This window comes from Amphimedon queenslandica, unplaced genomic scaffold (genome assembly GCF_000090795.2).
Source record: "Amphimedon queenslandica unplaced genomic scaffold, v1.1 AMPQUscaffold_12933, whole genome shotgun sequence".
Classification (NCBI taxonomy): Eukaryota; Metazoa; Porifera; class Demospongiae; order Haplosclerida; family Niphatidae; genus Amphimedon; species Amphimedon queenslandica.
Genome location: NW_003546831.1, coordinates 7,424 through 26,753, shown reverse-complemented (window position 1 = coordinate 26,753; position 19,330 = coordinate 7,424). Strand labels below are relative to the sequence as shown.

General features: G+C 31.0%; 3 protein-coding genes across 3 annotated transcripts; 2 read left to right on the top strand and 1 right to left on the bottom strand.

The window, feature by feature from the left end:
- The first annotated feature begins 4,789 nt into the window (after window positions 1–4,789).
- Window positions 4,790–8,104, top strand: LOC109586156 (uncharacterized). Its single transcript, XM_020002330.1, has 5 exons — window positions 4,790–4,900; window positions 4,961–5,275; window positions 5,405–5,507; window positions 5,551–5,643; window positions 7,992–8,104. Exons 1-4 carry the CDS (start codon window positions 4,858–4,860, stop codon window positions 5,561–5,563), a joined length of 474 nt encoding a protein of 157 aa, XP_019857889.1. The 5' UTR covers window positions 4,790–4,857; the 3' UTR covers window positions 5,564–5,643; window positions 7,992–8,104.
- On the bottom strand, window positions 6,259–7,252 carry LOC105314400 (cell wall integrity and stress response component 2-like). The gene is made up of 4 exons (XM_020002331.1): window positions 7,067–7,252; window positions 6,956–7,021; window positions 6,849–6,908; window positions 6,259–6,798 (listed from the first exon to the last, which is right to left on the bottom strand). The coding sequence occupies exons 2-4, from the start codon at window positions 6,993–6,995 to the stop codon at window positions 6,440–6,442; spliced, it is 459 nt and encodes a 152-aa protein (XP_019857890.1). The 5' UTR covers window positions 6,996–7,021; window positions 7,067–7,252; the 3' UTR covers window positions 6,259–6,439.
- A 7,963-nt stretch (window positions 8,105–16,067) lies between the features above and the next one.
- LOC109586158 (uncharacterized) lies at window positions 16,068–17,100 on the top strand. The gene is made up of 4 exons (XM_020002332.1): window positions 16,068–16,139; window positions 16,195–16,509; window positions 16,639–16,869; window positions 16,922–17,100. Exons 1-4 carry the CDS (start codon window positions 16,097–16,099, stop codon window positions 16,987–16,989), a joined length of 657 nt encoding a protein of 218 aa, XP_019857891.1. The 5' UTR covers window positions 16,068–16,096; the 3' UTR covers window positions 16,990–17,100.
- The last annotated feature ends 2,230 nt before the right edge of the window (window positions 17,101–19,330 follow it).

Below are 19,330 nucleotides of genomic sequence, written 5' to 3'. Positions count from 1 at the left end.
GTGTTCTTCCACAACCAACCTCAGATCCATTCAATGACACTGATACTGATTCATATATACCAGTACTTGTTATAGTACCATCCTCGTTAATAGTAACATTAAGAATAAGATTATGATGAGTTTCAGGTCCTGACACTGGCTCTAAATGGTCAGGATTCTGACCAGGTATTTTCCAGAATACATTTCCAGGAACAACAGGTGTTATAGTACAAGTGAATACTAGTCTATCACCAGGACACACTGGAGAATAAGATGGAGAGGTTTGAACTAGCTCTGACTCTGTTGCAGATGATAGTAAAATAAGATGAACCAAAACAAGACACCAGTAGATACCAGCAGCAATAGCCATTAGAGAAATAAGGAATGAGAACTGATACTGTTAGAATAAATTCTTTTTTCATAGCCACACCTGCAATAGTCATCATAATATATACAGTTCTGTCAATGTACAAATACAATCAAACTGTAATGATGAACATACAAATTGATCTACTTAAATTTTATTGATGTCCAGCTAATAGTAGAGACCCATGATGGTAATAATGTTAATAATTGCTGTAACTCATCACTGGTTGATGAATGTGGATTATACTCTCTTCCCTCTCCCGTTCTTCCCTTCTCCTCCTACTATTGTTATTGTTCTATTGTATTGTCCATTAGTTATTGTTGTTGATAGTCAGTTCAGTACACATTCATTACATTATGATAAACAATGGATTGTTTATTGAGACTAATTGACAATAACAATGAAACTAGAAGAAAAGAGTTATTCACAACAAAAATACTTAAATAAATTACTAAAATGATTTTATACGAATAACAGTGACATTTTTTGAACTGATAGTTTAAACCAGTTACACACTACTATCAATAATCATAACTATATCTAACTAATAATCATAATACACTATATACATATCAGATATCACAGTATAATAATAATATAGTCACTTCATAGCAGCTAGTCCTTTGTATGGTGTATGTCTCATTTCCTCTAATTGTAATATTAACCATCAGTGAATAGACAGTGACATCAGTATCAGTATGAAGAGAAGATGATAATGATGTTAATTATACTAAAAGGTATTACCAGTAGCCATACCTTAATATTAACTGGTTTTATTGATGAGTACAATACTGATGGTTGATGAGTGGGTGGAGCATGATGACGTCTACTAGTGTCTATTGCCAGATCAGCATAATGACTCTACAGTATGAAATAACAATATACAGCCACATCATTAAAGTATATACAGTAATAAAATATGTGTCATTAAAGCATACAGTAATGAACTAGTATAACAATCATTAAAGTATACAGTAGTTGATCTCCCTGAACCACTACACCATTTTTAAATGGACTTGAAGTTCTATTTTACATCATATTGTCCACCTGATGATGAACCACTCCTCTTATATAGGATACCCTTTCCCCTGGAACCAGTGGGTGACCTCACAAAAGAGATACTATACTGTACTTGACTATATTAATGCATGAAAGGTTTAATAATAACAGGATATCACTGTATGGCTGTCTATTGATATGATGAGGTCTGCCCCATCAACCCACTGTACATACACTCTATACCTATCATTAGTATACAGTACTGTCTATAGAAATAACTTCACATTGTATTGTATATACTAAAAGAATATAACTCCTCCTAATGACCTTTACTCATTCAATCATTATCAGACAGTATATATTTACCTGAATTTGAGTTACATCAGTATTCTTGTTAACAGTTGAATATATATATGGACTATCATTGATTACACCATCACTTGGTCCCAATTCAGAATACACTCCAACAACTAATAAAATACAATAATATTAATAACATTATAATATTACTGAATGGTACTTGGTTATATGTACATGATGTGGTTGCATTAAGTCACTGATGATCAAAAGCATATGTACATGTAAATATATTTCAAGTAAAAATGATTTATTTATTGTATTAAAGTGATGTGTGTACTAATGTCATTGTGTAGTGTATGCAACACTTTCCTTAAGTAACCTGTAATACAATAGAAATAAACTGTTGATGTACTTGATATACTAAATTTAAACCCAGCTAGTACATAACCCACTATTATTAGTCTATGTATATGTATATAATGTATATTTCATTGCAGTTACTAGTAGGTGATGGTAGATATGAAGGTCCTCCTTGTAGTGTCCTTACAGTAGAAGCAGCTGCTGGAGTATATTCAGTGGTAGGAGTAGCATAAGTAGGATCAGTAGGTTGTAACTAATGAATGAAACACAACAGCATATAATGACTGGGGCCAGTCTACAGTAGTTATATAATGAATGATGGGGTCAGTCTGCCACAGTAGTTAGTTATATACTGGAGGATCAGAACCGGAAGGAATTTTATCCTTCAGTCATTAATAAACAAGGATCATTATTATTAATTTACTTCAATATTATTGTTTTTGTTATAGGATCGTCCAGTCACACCTTTAGTCTGTAACAATTAAAAATAATAAAATATAATTATTAATTATCCTCATACTTCTCTATAACTGTTATCATTAGCAGTGTAGCTATATAATAAAAAATATATATAATAATAATTAACTATTAATAGTATAGTTTTAAAACCTTCTCTTTTTCTGTATTTCTATATATTATAAATAAATTATTAATTTATGTTAACATTAATACTTACTGTGTCTTTTAGCATACACCACTATTATTAATATAATAATAATTATTATTATTACTATAATTAATACAGCAACAGTAGTTCCTGATACAATAGAAGCAGTTGAACCACTGCCAGAGCTAGCAGTAGCTGTAGCATTAGCAGCAGTATTAGTACTAGTAACTGTACCACCACTAGAAAGTGTACTACTACTAGCAACTGTATTACTAGTGAGTCTATTACTGATGCCAGTGATCTGTAGTACAGTAGTTGATGGTGTAGTTGATGTTGATCTGGTATGTATTGTTGATGCTGTTAATGTACCAATACTAGAAGCAATAGTCTTGATATTAGTAACCAATGTTGATCTACTAAGGTGAGGTGATGTTGAACTGGGATGATCAGGTGATGTGGTTATTGATGTTGATATAATATGATGAGGTGATGTTGATGAACTAGCATAAGGTGATGTGGGTGTACTGGAATTAGAAGGTGGTGTACCAACTACATGAAACCCAATAATACACAAGTTTCATTGTAACTGTAAGCATACCATATATTATAACATAAGGTGCATATCCAATAATGTTTTGAGTTATAATAATAACAGTGTAGTATTGATTAGTAAGAGATAATCCAGTAATAGTAGCATTAGTAGTATTTGCATAATATATTTCATACGTATCATTATTAAATGGATCTATACCTACTACAACGTAATGTCCTACTGGAGGATAATATAGTGTAGGATCCTATTGTAATATAAGAATAGCAATAATAATAATAATAATAATGATAATAATAATAATAATAATAATAATAATAATAATAATAATGTCTAAACATACCTCAGTGTTATTCCACCATATTGTAATACTATCAGTTGATATCTGATCCCAACTAATATTAACAACTTGAGCTGGTACTATAAGAAATACAATGAGTGTGTGTGTGTATAGTACTTACCATTCCATATATACTGTATTAATGATGAAGGAGGTCCTTCTCTTCCAATAGTATCAATAGGAATAATAATAAATGAATAATTAGTGCCAATAATGAGATCATTAATTGTTATATTAGTGTTGTTAGTAGTCCTGGATTCATTATGAGTATTGTTACTATAAATAGTAACAGTATAGTGGTCTATACATTGATCTGATGGTGTATTCCAAGTAATTAATAATGTATCATTAGTGATAGGAGTAACAGTTACATTACTAACTGCTTTTTGATCTGGTACATCTATTTATTGTTATGTATACCAAATTATAATAAAATCAATAATAAATTACCTTTTACATTAATAGTTAATACAACATAAGACACACCAGCATCACCTGAACACTCAATTGTAGTTCCGTCCAGTTGTGTTGATACTGATTCATTGGTAGCAGTGCTTACAAATAATCCATTATTTGCTGCTGTAGCTACATAAAAGCTACCAACTCTCATTAGAGGAGTGTTACTGGTTACATGAGTCTCAGCACTGTTTCCTAGTAGCCTCCAGATAATTCCATCAATATTAGATGTACAAGTAAGCACTAGTCTACCACCAGGACACACAGGAGCAGAGTTTGGAGGAACAGTCTGTACCAATGATCCTATATACATGCAGTTTATACTATCTGTGTACTACATTGGTGATGGACTTACCAGATACAGCAAGACTCATACACCCAGTCAACACAAGACACCAGTAGATACCAGCAGCAGTAGCCATTAGTGTATGTCAGTTATAAAATAAGAGCTTTTGTTTGTATAGTCTAACAGTAGGTCAGGTGCTGCCAAACCCACACCTTCAGCAGTGGTGAGTGGGTGAATGTTTTTTATCAAAAATATATTAATAATAATTGCCATTACACTGCATGTACATATGCAGCATAAGGCAATATGTATCAGAAAATCTAATAAAAATTAGGGGTGATTCCCGAGCCATTTTTTGGAAAAAACCACAGGCTTTAGCCTTAGGCATTTTCAAAATTTTGGTGTTTTTTTTAAATGGCTGTAACTTGAAAAATTGAAATCGGAATCAGCCCAAACTTGCTACACAGCATAAGGACATCAATAAATTTATGATTATTTATGATAAAACTTAACACCAATTATAAATGGCATAGTGCCAAGTCATAATCCTCACACTTCAAGCCCACAGTGTGATTGGTGTAAAATCCTGACACTACAGGTTCCTTACTCCAGGATGAGTGTATTGCTTCATCTATTGCTCCTTGTTCCTTCTGTTGGTTAGTAGTACTATTAACGTCATTGTATGATGAATTAATATTGTCTACTCCTCTTCACAGCTAGTGTTAGTTTATCACTGACAAATGGAGAGGTTTGTGAAGGAGTTGTTGCTACTTGGACCTGTGTTGTTAATAATTCTTACAATGGGATTTCAGTAGCATGGCATAACAATGGAGAAACTGCATATCCACTTAACACTTTAGCTCCACTGGGGCCAGATAGTCCATTCAATGCCACACTTACCTCTATTAATAGCAGTGTCATTGTATCAATAGCAACTGCTAGACTAACCAATATTGTAAGAGGATCATTGCTGGAGTGTTCTGATGATAGATTCATGTCACCTAGCACAAATGTTACTTTGAATTTTGAAGGTATATTAGTATTACAGTTTCATTAGCATTACAGTTGTAAAATGGCTGCAAACAAGTGTATATGCATGTATAAATCATACATGAGTCAAAATACTGAATGCACACAATTTGTAAATAAAATCATTTCAGGTCCAGTAGCTGCTAATCTTAGCTCACCTGTGTTTCTTGGAGTCGAGCCACATGTGCAGGATCATACAAACTTTCTATTTATCTCTCAGTTTATGAAGTTGATGTAAAGAATGTCACTGGAACAACATATCATGACTTTATTCCAGTGACTTCTGGTGAGTACAGCTTTGGGTTAACCAGTGTCAATTATCCTGGAATTGATATTGGCTCTATGAATAGTACATCCATTCCTTGGAAAGGTAGGTATGGAATAATGATTGTTAATTGTTAAAGTTTGTTTTGTTTAGAGCCTAAAATATCTGTTGATACAAATGTTAACAACAATATTGCCAACTTTACAATTAGGGTAAAATAAAGTGATGTGTAGTCAATATTAATTTTTCTATTAAAGCAAGAGTACATAATATTATGTACTCTTGATTAGAGTGATGTGTGTACTAATGTCATTGTGTAGTGTATGCAACACTTTTCTTAAGTAACCTGTAATACAATAGAAATAAACTGTTGGTGTACATGTTCTAGTCTATCACTAGGATACTCTGGACTATAAAATGGAGAAGTTTGAACCAATGTTGCTGCAGATAGTAAGATAAGTTAATTAAGATCAACACCAATAGATACCAGCAGTAGCCATTATAGTATAAAAGAAAAGAGAACTGAGCAGTTTATGCAAGAATAAACAATAAAATGTTTACTCAGGACAATAATATTATTGACTTCCAATAACTGTGTTGCTGTTGTTCTTTTTTGCTATTAGCTACACGTATAAACATTAAATGTAATGTGTGTGTATACACAAAAGAGCTGATGTAAGTACACAGCTTTAAAAGATTATATCAAAATAGACTATGTTACATCATTATTTGTCCATATGCATCATTATTATGTACATTAATTATATCTTTATTAATCACTGGTCTATCATAAGCAGTATTAGCCTGTAGTTCCATTGGTGTATCATATATTGGTACTCCAGTAGTAGTAGTTGGTTTAACAATGATTTCATCATATGTAGGAGTAGCTACTGCATCAGCCCTACTGTAGGTGTGACGATACATAAAATACATAAATATAAACTTGCTTTTTAGATATTTTATATGTTTTTCCTGTATTATAGCAAAATAGCAATAATTGAAAATGATTATAGTAATCGTACTTACTTCTTTGATTCTTGATTGCCAGTATCACTATTACCAATATAATAATAATTATTATTATTATGACAAATACTGCTCCAATAGCTCCTGATATAATAAGAACAGGATTAGAACCAGCAGCAGTAGTTGATACAGTTGTTGTTGATGATTCTGGTGTACTGACACTAGTAGTAGTACTAGTTGATGTACTAGCAGCTGGAATAAAAGAAGATGATTGTTCATGAATTGTTGAAGATGCTATAACTATATTATTAATCAATTGTTAAGCTATAATAATCATCACTTACTTGAAGTAGAAGGTATATATATTAATGATGTACTGGTACTTATATCAGTAGTTAATGTAACTAATGATATACAATATATTAATGAATAATGTATTAACTGTACAGACCTGATGATGATACACTAGTAATTGAACTAGTACTGGTCATTGTAGGAGTAATACTGGTTACACTGACTATTAGTAATAACATCAATAATGAATACTGTATAATAGCTGTACCATTAACAGTAGCTGATGGTCCATATCCAATAATATTAACAGGAATGATACTAACAGTGTAGTTTGTATCAGTAAGAGGTAGTCCAGTGATAGTAATATTAGTATCATTAGTATTATTAGTGTATATAATACTGTTTGATGTATTGTATACTTTAATAATGTAATACTTAGTAGGAGGAACTGGTAGAGAAGAATCCTATTTTAATAAGTAATGGCAATAAGTAATAATATAACATACTTGATTGTTATTCCACCATATTGTAATACTATCAGTTGATATCTGATCCCAACTAATATTAACAACTTGAGCTGGTACTATAAGAAATACAATGAGTGAGTGTGTGTGTATAGTACTTACTATTCCATATATACTGTATTAATGATGAAGGAGGTCCTTCTCTTCCAATAGTATCAATAGGAATAATAATAAATGAATAATTATTATGAACAGCAAGAGAACCAACAGTATATGTTGTAATATCATTCACAGACTGCTGTTTAAAGTCTGTCCCATTGCTGTATACAATAATATTATACTGGTATAAGCTGCAGTTGTAATCCTGTGTGTTTAATGACCAACTGATTGTCAGTGCACTGCTGTTAATAGGAGTAATAGTTACATTAGCAACTGACACTGATACTGGTGGACCTATTCATGTAGAGTATTACAGCTATAATAAATAGTTGTGTTAATTACTAACCTGTCATTTTAATAGTAAACATAACAAAACCATTTACATGATTTGAACAACTAATCATAGTTCCATTCATTGATACAACTACTGATTGTATAGTACCAGTACTTGTCACTGTATTACCCATAGTATCAGTAACATTGAGTGTAAGGACACCATCCTGAGTAACAGCTGATCTTATATTATTATTATTTAGCAATGTTGAATGACCAGTGCTCTCATTTCTCCAGTAGGTATTACCAGTTCCACCAGCAACACAAGTAAGTACTAGTCTATCACCAGGACACACTGGAGTATGAGGTGGAGAGGTTTGAGTCAATGTTACTGCTGTCAGAATCGATTGTATAATCATTAAGTCACTGCCAACCTACATACTTACCTGATACAACAAGACTGATACATCCAGTCAATACAAGACACCAGTAGATACCAGTAGCAGCCATTAGTAAGAGGAATGAGACTGTGATATTGTTATTTCTTGTTAAAAGAACAACGTTATTGTTCTGTTTCCTAGTTTATTGTTCTATTTCCTAGTTTACATAAGCACACTTGTTCTGCAACTGCTTTAAAATCATGTGCTGTACATTATTCATATTTTATTGCTATATGTTACATCATAATTTGTCCATATGCATCATTATTATGTACATTAATTATATCTTTATTAATCACATCATAAGCAGTATTAGCCTGTAGTTCCATTGGTGTATCATATATTGGTACTCCAGTAGTAGTAGTTTGTTTAACAATGATCTCATCATATGTAGGAGTAACTGCTGCATCAGTAGATCTATAGATGTTTGAAATTATTAATATACAAATAAAATAACTTGCTTTTTAGGAGCTTTATTGTCACCTGTAGTACAAGAAATAAGTAAAAATATACAAATTATTAAAGTTTTTACTTTCTTGTTTCTTGATTGCCAGTGATATTATTGATGCTATAATAATTACGATTATAATTATAGCAAATACTGTTCCAATAGCTCCTGATATAATAGGAACAGGATTAGATCCACTGGCAGTATTAGTACTGGGTCTCATAGTTGATGCTGGTGTCACTATTGATGAATCTGAATATGCATTAGTACTAACAGTTAGTGTCATTTGACCAGTAGTACCAGTATTAGTAGTGGCAGCATGAACTGACATTGCTCCTGTTTTAGTTTTAGTAGATGGTAATTCAGTACTGGAAGATATTGTAACTATTTGATATACTATGGTAATAAATAACAAATTTTATTGCATGCACTTACTTGAAGTAGATGGTATATATGTTAATGATGTACTGGTACTTATATCAGCAGTTAATGTAACTAATGATATACAATATATTAATGAATAATGTATTAACTGTACAGACCTGCTGATGGACCATTAGTAACTGAGTTAGTACTGGTCACTGTAGAAGTAAAACTGGTTACACTGACTATTAATAGTAACATCAATAATGAATACTGTATAATAACTATACCATTAACAGTAGCTGATGGTCCATATCCAATTATATTAACAGGAATGATAGTAACAGTGTAGCTTGTATCAGTAAGAGGTAGTCCAGTGATAGTAATATTAGTATTAGTTGTATCGATTGTTTTCTGTTCATTGCTATAGGATGGACCTTCTACATTAACATTGTGATGAAGCACTGGAGGATAGTGCACATGTAGTATCTTATCCTATGTATCATTTTATAACTAATATAACAATAATTAACATACCTCAGTGTTGTTCCACCATATTGTAATAGTATCAGTTGATATCTGATCCCAACTAATATTAACAACTTGAGCTGGTACTATAAGAAATACAATGAGTGAGTGTGTGTGTATAGTACTTACTATTCCATATATACTGTATTAATGATGAAGGAGGTCCTTCTTTTCCAATAGTATCAATGGGAATAATAATAAATGAATAATTAGTACCAATAATGAGATCATTAACAGTAAATGATGTAATATCATTCACAGACTCCTGTTTAAAGACTGTCCCATTACTGTATACTGTGATATTGTACTGGTTTATGCTGCAGTTGTAATCCTGTGTGTTCAATGACCAACTGATTGTCAGTGCAGTATTGTTAATAGGAGTAATAGTTACATTAACAACTGACACTGATACTGGTGGACCTATTCATGTAGAGTATTAGCTATAATAAATGATAAAATTATCTAACCTGTCAATTTGATAGTAAATCTAACAAAACCATTTGAATAATAATTTGAACAACTAATCATACTTCCATTCAATGATGAATCTACCAATTGTATAGTACCAGTACTAGTCACTGTATTATTCACAATATCACCAGTAACATTGAGTGCAATAAGACCACCACTAGTGAAACCTGATTTTATCATATTATTTAGCCATGATGTAACATTAGTGCTACTATGTCCCCAAAAGGTATTACCAGTTCCACTAGCTACACAAGTCAGTACTAGTTTATCACCAGGACACACTGGAGTATAAGGTGGAAAAGTTTGAGTCAATACTGCTCCTCCTAATAGATCTATTATAATAAAGATAATGTTAGGTGGGTATGAACTTACCAGATGCAATACTCATACATCCAGTCAATACAAGACACCAGTAGATAATAGTAGCAGTAGCCATTAGTATATTGATAAGAGGAATGAGAACTGTGTATTAATGTTGCATTTAGCTATATGAACAACGTTATTGTTCTTTTTTCCTGTTTACATAATAACACTTGTTTTGATGAACTGCTTGTCTTCATTTATGCCTTAATTTCAATATTAGTTTATTAAATCTACACCATTACATCATTATTTGTCCATATGCATCATTATTATGTACACTAATTATATCTTTATTAATAACATCATAAGCAGTATTAGCCTGTAGTTCCATTGGTGTATCATATATTGGTACTCCAGTAGTAGTAGTTTGTTTAACAATGATCTCATCATATGTAGGAGTAGCTACTGCAATACTGTAATATAATAATAACAATAATACATTAAAAGTAACTTGCTTTTTAGATACTTTATAATTATCTGTAGAATAAAAAATCATAAATAAAATCATTAAAATATTTATTACTATTTTGTTTCTTGATTGCTAAAGATATTGTTATTAGTGTCATCATTATTATTATAATCAATAATATTATTCCTCCAATAGCTCCTGATATAACAGGAACAACATTAGAACTACTAGCAGTACTGATGGTACTAGTAGTTGATTGTGTGCTAGTAAATGTAGTTGTAGGAGTGAGTTCAGTGGTGGTTGTTGATGGATCAACTGACTGTGTGTATGATGAATCAGTACTGGAGGTTTTTGTAACTGTATCTATTTATTTATATATTTATTTATTCATATATTTATTATTAACTACACTTACTTGAAGTAGATGATATGTATAATGGTATACTGGTACTTATACTAGTAGTTAATGTAACTAATGATAACATAGTATAATTATAGGTATTAATGAATACTGTATTAACTGTACAGACCTGATGGTATGCTAGTACTTGTCATTGCATTAGATATATTGACTACAACAATACAATAATAATATTTATTGATGTATAATATAATTCAAATGATAATAATGTTTTGTACAATTAATTTATCATACCATTAACAGTAGCTGATGGTCCATATCCAATAACATTAACAGGAATGATAGTAACAGTGTAGTTTGTATCAGTAAGAGGTAGTCCAGTGATAGTAATATTAGTATCATTAGTATTATTAGTGTATATAATACTGTTTGATGTATTGTATACACTAATAATGTAATACTGAATAGGAGGAACTGGTATAGTAGAAATAGAATAGTCCTAAATAATTTATTATCAGTAATAATAATAATTAATAATATTTAAAGTTTTAAACATACTTGAGTGTTATTCCACCATATTGTAATAGTATCATTTGATATCTGATCCCAACTAATATTAACAACTTGAGCTGGTACTATAAGAAATACAATGAGTGTGTGTGTGTGTATAGTACTTACCATTCCATATATACTGTATTAATGATGAAGGAGGTCCTTCTCTTCCAATAGTATCAATAGGAATAATAATAAATGAATAATTAGTACCAATAATAAGAGAACCAACAATATATGATGTAGTATCATTCACAGACTCCTGTTTAAAGACAGTCCCATTACTGTATACAGTGATATTATACTGGTTTATGCTGCAGTTGTAATCTTGTGTGTTCAATGACCAACTGATTGTCAGTGCACTGCTGTTAATAGGAGTAATAGTTACATTAGCAACTGACACTGATACTGGTGGACCTATTCATGTAGAGTATTATTAGCTATAATAAAATAAAGATAATTACTAACCTGTCATTTTGATAGTAAATGTAACAAAACCATTTGAAAAAGTAGCTGAACAACTAATCATACTTCCATTCAATGATGAATCTACCAATTGTATAGTACCAGTACTAGTCACTGTATTATTCACAATATCACCAGTAACATTGAGTGCAATAAGACCACCACTAGTGAAACCTGATTTTATCATATTATTTAGCCATGATGTAACATTAGTGCTACTATGTCCCCAAAAGGTATTACCAGTTCCACTAGCTACACAAGTCAGTACTAGTTTATCACCAGGACACACTGGAGTATAAGATGGAGAGGTTTGAGTCAATACTGCTCCTTTTAATAGATCTATTGTATAAAGATAATGTTAGGTGGGTATGAACTTACCAGATGCAAGACTCATACATCCAGTCAATACAAGACACCAGTAGATACCAGTAGCAGTAGCCATTAGTGTATCGATAAGAGAAATGAGAACTGTGTATTAATGTTGCATTTAGCTATATGAACAACGTTATTGTTCTTTTTTCCTGTTTACATAATAACACTTGTTTTGATGAACTGCTTGTCTTCATTTATGCCTTAATTTCAATATTAGTTTATTAAATCTACACCATTACATCATTATTTGTCCATATGCATCATTATTATGTACATTAATTATATCTTTATTAATAACATCATAAGCAGTATTAGCCTGTAGTTCCATTGGTGTATCATATATTGGTACTCCAGTAGTAGTAGTTGGTTTAACAATGATCTCATCATATGTAGGAGTAGCTACTGCAATACTGTAATATAATAATAACAATAATACATTAAAAGTAACTTGCTTTTTAGATACTTTATAATTATCTGTAGAATAAAAAATCATAAATAAAATCATTAAAATATTTATTACTATTTTGTTTCTTGATTGCTAAAGATATTGTTATTAGTGTCATCATTATTATTATAATCAATAATATTATTCCTCCAATAGCTCCTGATATAACAGGAACAGCATTAGAACTACTAGCAGTACTGATGGTACTAGTAGTTGATTGTGTGCTGGTAAATGTAGTTGTAGGAGTGAGTTCAGTGGTGGTTGTTGATGAATCAACTGACAGTGTATATGATGAATCAGTACTGGAGGTTTTTGTAACTATATCTATTTATTTATATATTTATTTATTCATATATTTATTATTAACTACACTTACTTGAAGTAGATGATGTGTATAATGGTATACTGGTACTTATACTAGTAGTTAATGTAACTAATGATAACATAGTATAATTATAGGTACTAATGAATACTGTATTAACTGTACAGACCTGATGGTATGCTAGTACTTGTCATTGCATTAGATATATTGACTACAACAATACAATAATAATATTTATTGATGTATAATATAATTCAATCAATGATAATAATGTATTGTACAATTAAACAATAGCATACCATTAGCAGTAGCTGATGGTCCATATCCAATAATATTAACAGAAATGATAGTAACAGTGTAGTTTATATCAGTAAGAGGTAGTCCAGTGATAGTAATATTAGTATTAGTGGTATTATTAGTGTATATAATACTGTTTGATGTATTGTATACACTAATAATGTAATACTCAATAGGAGGGACTGGTATATAGTCCTAAGTATATCATCAATTATGTCTGTTCAATTTAATGTCTAAACATACTTCATTCCACCATATTGTAATAGTATCAGTTGATATCTGATCCCAACTAATATTAACAACTTGAGCTGGTACTATAAGAAATACAATGAGTGTGTGTGTGTATAGTACTTACCATTCCATATATACTGTATTAATGATGAAGGAGGTCCTTCTCTTCCAATAGTATCAATAGGAATAATAATAAATGAATAATTAGCACCAATAATAAGATCATTAATTGTCATATCAGTTGTGTCAGTTAATTTTGATTCATTATTAGTATTGTTACTATTAATAGTAACAGTATAGTGGTCTATACATGGATCTGATGTATTCCAGTTAATAATTAATGTATCATTAGTGATAGGAATAATACTTATATTATTAACTGGTGTTGCTGGTGGACCTGTGATTACATAAAATAGACTATAACTAACTGTATTATAATGAATTAATAAATCTAACCTGTTATATTAATGGTATATTTATTTTCTTCAAAAGTTGAATCCGAACAACCGACTCTTACTCCATTAGCAGACAATGGAATGGACTCATTAGTAGCAGTAATCACTGTTGTAGTACTGTTGCTTAGTGTATATATTGAGAAACTACCCATTGATTGTACAGTTCCATTGATCAGTCCAATAAATGAATTTTTACTAAAATTATCTTTCTGCCAGTATACTTCTCCTGTACCATGAAATACACAAGTCAATACTAGTTCATCATTAGGACAGACTGGAGAATAAGGTGGAGAGGCTTGAGTGATTACTGAAGCAGTTGCTGTAGCAGTACAATAAATAAGATCATAATAGATTGATAGACTTACCTGATACAATCAAATATCCAGTGAATACAAGACACCAGATAACAGTAGTAGCCATTAGTAAGAAGTACAGTTTATGCTACTGCAAGAATGTAAACTGTTTATGTTGTTACTGCCACACCTTAGCATGATTAACATTCATTGATATAATGTATACGACATATGATAAAAAATGAACGCATACAAAGGAATTATATGCATAATTTATACTACATTCATTATACAATATGCAGTATACTTTTTTCACTATCTAAGTTATTCCTTCATAATGAGCAGTTCCTTGTGACATGTAGTCTCTTGTGTTGTTATTGTTCTAAATGTCCATTAGTTATTCTATTGCAACTCTCCATTAGTTATATATTGTATGTTCAATACTTCTATTGTTGTTGTTATTGTTGTTGATAGTCAGTTCAATACACATTCATTACATTATAATAAACAATGGATTGTTTATTGAGACTAATTGACAATAACAATGAAACTAGAAGAAAAGAGTTATTCACAATAAAAATACTGAAATAAATTACTAAAATTAAGGAAATGTTTTTATACAAATAAAAGTGACATTTTCTGATGCATATATATGTTTTTATATTGCATAGAAAGTTTGAGCTGATTTTAATCAAAATTGAATTTTTTTACAAATTTTAAATTTAAGTTGCTTAAGAGTCAGCTAGGCCAAAATCCCTGTACAGGCTCCAAGAACAAATTTTACCAAAATTGAAAAGGAGAGAATTCTCCATTTTAATGATTTTGTCTGATGCATTTTGTATATGTCACAATAGACACTCATTCACTTGTCTCTTCCCTCTATTTCAATTTATTGGTACAAAAGTATTAATACAAATTAATACTGAAGTCCAGCTAATAGTAGAGACCCATGATGGTAGTAATGTTAATAACTGCTACAACTCATCACTGGTTGAGGATTAAGAAAAACTGTTATTATGGATACTTCTAGCTATTCTTAAAATGGCCATAAATTAAAAAATTGAAGTTGGAATCAATTGAAACTTGCTACACAGCATAAGGACATCAATATGTATCAGAAAATGTAATAAAAATTTGGGGTGATTTTGGAGCCATTTTTTGGGAAAAAACCATGGGCTATAGCCTTGGGTATTTTTCAGATTTTTGGAGTTTTCTTAAAATGGCCGTAACTTGAAAAATCAAAATTGGAATCAGCTCAAACTTTCTACACAGCATAAGAACATTAATATGTATCAGAAAATGTAATAAAAATTTGGGGTGATTTTGGAGCCATTTTTTTGGAAAAAACTCAAGGCCTTGGGTAATTTTCAAATTTTCCTATTTTCTTTAAAATGGCTGTAACTTGAAAAATTGAAGTCAGAATCAGCTCAAGCTCATAAAGACATCAATAAATTTATAATTATTTATGATCAAACTTAACACCAATTATCAATGGCATAGTGCCAAGTCATAATCCTCACACTTCAAAGCCCAGAGTGTGATTGCATGGTGTCAAATCCTGACACTATACAGGTTCCTTACTCCAGGATGAGTGTATTCCTTCATCTGTTGCTCCTTGTTCCTTCTGTTGGTTAGTACTATTAGCCTCATTATGATGAATTAATATTGTCTATTCCACTTCTCAGCTAGTGTTAGTTTATCACTGACAAGTGGAGAGGTTTGTGAAGGAGCTGTTGCTACTTGGACTTGTGTTGTTAATAATTCTTATGATGGGGTTTCAGTAGCATGGCGTAACAATGGAGAAACTGCATATCCACTTAATACTTTAGCTCCACTTGGATCTGGCAGTCCATTCAATGCCACACTTACCTCTATTAATAGTAGTCTCATTGTATCATCAGCAACTGCTAGACTAACCAATACTGTAAGAGGATCATTGCTGGAGTGTTCTGATGATAGATTCATGTCTCCTAGCACAAATGTTACTTTGAATTTTGAAGGTATATCAGTATTACAGTTTTGTTAGCATTACAGTTGTGAAATGGCTGCAAACAAGTGTATATGCATGTATAAATCATACATGAGTCAGAATACTGAATGCACATGATTTGTAAATAAAATCATTTCAGATCCAGTAGCTGCTAATCTTAGCTCACCTGTGTTTTATGGTGATGGTATCAGGTCTTACAAACTTTCTATTTATCTCTCAGTTTATGAAGTTGATGTAAAGAATGTAACTGGAACAACATATTATGACTTTATTCCAGTAACTTCTGGTGACTACAGCTTTGGGTTAACCAGTGTCAATTATTCAGGAATTGATATTGGCTCTATGAACAGTACATCCATTCCTTGGAAAGGTAGGTATGCAATAATAATATGATTGGTAATTGTTAAAGTTTTTTTCTTTAGAGCCTAAAATATCTGTTGATACAAATGTTAACAACAGTATTGCCAACTTTACAATTAGGGTAAAATAAAAGTGATGTGTAGTCGATATTTATTTATTGTTAAAGTGATGTGTGTACTAATGTCATTGTGTAGTGTATGCAACACTTTTCTTAAGTAACCTGTAATACAATAGAAATAAACTGTTGATGTACATGACCTAGTCTATCACTAGGACACACCAGACTATAAAATGGAGAGGTTTGAACCAATGTTGATGCAGATAGTACAATAAGTTAATTAAGATCAACACCAGTAGATACCAGTGCAGTAGCCATTATAGTATAAAAGGAATGAGAACTGAGCAGTTTATGCTAGAATAAACAATAAAATGTTTACTCAGGACAATAATATTATTGACTTCCAATAACTGTGTTGCTGTTGTTCTTTTTTGCTATTAGCTACACATATAGACATTAAATGCAATGTGTGTGTAACACAAATGTAAGTACACAGCTTTAAATAGTTCATAACAAAATAGACTGTATCACATCATTATTTGTCCATATGCATCATTATTATGTACATTAATTATATCTTTATTAATAACATCATAAGCAGTATTAGCCTGTAGTTCCATTGGTGTATCATATATTGGTACTCCAGTAGTAGTAGTTGGTTTAACAATGATCTCATCATATGTAGGAGTAGCTATAGCATCAGGACTGATCCTAATGTGTGTTTGATCATAATATTAATGATAATTGTTATTTAATAACTTGCTTTTTAGATGCTCTGTTAGTATCTGCATGTAGTAGAAAAAATGATAAAAATCAAACCAATAAAGCACTTACTTTTTTGTTTCTTGATCACCAGTATTATCATTAGTGCTGTAATAATAATTATTATTATAACAAATACTGTTCCAATAGCTCCTGATATAATAGGAACAGCATTAGAAGCACTAGCAGTACTGGTACTGGGTGGTATCATAGTTGATAATGTCAGTGTTGATCTAACAGTTGTAGGAGCAGTAGTGAATCCAGTGGTAGATGATGAGCTTGTTACTGTATTAGTATATGATGATGAGTCAGTGCTGGAAGCTGATACTGTAACTATTTATCATGATTAATATTAAACCTACTTGAAGTAGATGGTATATACAATACTGGTGTACTGGTACTTATATCAGTAGTTAATGTAACTAATAATATTAATATAATGTATTAATGTATTAACTGTACAGACCTGATGATGATACACTAGTAATTGAACTAGTACTGGTCATTGTAGCAGATATATTGACTATAAATAGAGCTGAGCAATAATGCTAGATTGTTGTAAAGTAATTAATCATACCATTAACAGTAGCTGATGGTCCATATCCAATAATATTAACAGGAATGATAGTAACAGTGTAGTTTGTATCAGTAAGAGGTAGTCCAGTGATAGTAATATTAGTATCATTAGTATTATTAGTGTATATAATACTGTTTGATGTATTGTATACACTAATAATGTAATACTGAATAGGAGGAACTGGTACAGTAGAATAATCCTAAATAATTTATTATCAATAATAATACTATCATTTGATATCTGATCCCAACTAATATTAACAACTTGAGCTGGTACTATAAGAAATACAATGAGTGTGTGTGTGTGTATAGTACTTACCATTCCATATATACTGTATTAATGATGAAGGAGGTCCTTCTCTTCCAATAGTATCAATAGGAATAATAATAAATGAATAATTAGTACCAATAATAAAATCATTAATTGTTATATTAGGATTGTTTCCAGTAGTGCTGTAGTTGTATTGAGAAGATGGTTCATTGCTGTCATTAACTACAACTTTATAATGGTCTATACATATGTTCTGTTGATTCTGATGCAACCAATCAATAAATATTGTATTATTATCAATTGGATTTATACTAATGTTATTAACAGCTATTGGTGGATCCAGATCTATTATTATTATTATCATTATTATTATATATAACTATTATAGTATCTAACCTCTTATATTAATAGTAAAATTAGCAAATAGTTGAATATCAGTTGATGAACCAGAACACCCAACCACAGATCCATTCAGTGATTCATTTATTGACTGATATGTACCAGTAGATGTTACTGTGGTACCTTCCTTCTTAGTAATATTAAGAATAAGGCCAGCAATAACTGTACCAAACTTTGGTATTAGTTCTGATTCAGATTGTTGAAGACCAGCCTGAGGTACTTTCCAGAATGTAAGTCCAGTATTATAAGTTGTACAAGTCAGTACTAGTTCATTACCAGGACACAGTGGAGTATAAGATGGAGAGGTTTGATTCAATATTGCTGCTGATGATAATACAATAAGATCAACCAACACAAGACACCAGTAGATACCAGCAGTAGCAGCCATTAGTATAAGAGGAATAA

Coding starts and splice junctions, on each gene's coding strand:
- LOC109586158 (XM_020002332.1), top strand. CDS start 16,097: ATGAGTGTATTCCTTCATCTGTTGCTCCTTGTTCCTTCTGTTG. Junction 16,140..16,194: donor GCTCCTTGTTCCTTCTGTTG/GTTAGTACTATT, acceptor TCCACTTCTCAG/CTAGTGTTAGTTTATCACTG. Junction 16,870..16,921: donor TACATCCATTCCTTGGAAAG/GTAGGTATGCAA, acceptor TTTTTTCTTTAG/AGCCTAAAATATCTGTTGAT.
- LOC105314400 (XM_020002331.1), bottom strand. CDS start 6,995: ATGACCAGTACTAGTTCAATTACTAGTGTATCATCATCAG. Junction 6,909..6,955: donor TACTAGTGTATCATCATCAG/GTCTGTACAGTT, acceptor GTATATCATTAG/TTACATTAACTACTGATATA. Junction 6,799..6,848: donor ATATATACCTTCTACTTCAA/GTAAGTGATGAT, acceptor ATATAGTTATAG/CATCTTCAACAATTCATGAA.
- LOC109586156 (XM_020002330.1), top strand. CDS start 4,858: ATGAGTGTATTGCTTCATCTATTGCTCCTTGTTCCTTCTGTTG. Junction 4,901..4,960: donor GCTCCTTGTTCCTTCTGTTG/GTTAGTAGTACT, acceptor TCCTCTTCACAG/CTAGTGTTAGTTTATCACTG. Junction 5,276..5,404: donor TGTTACTTTGAATTTTGAAG/GTATATTAGTAT, acceptor AAATCATTTCAG/GTCCAGTAGCTGCTAATCTT.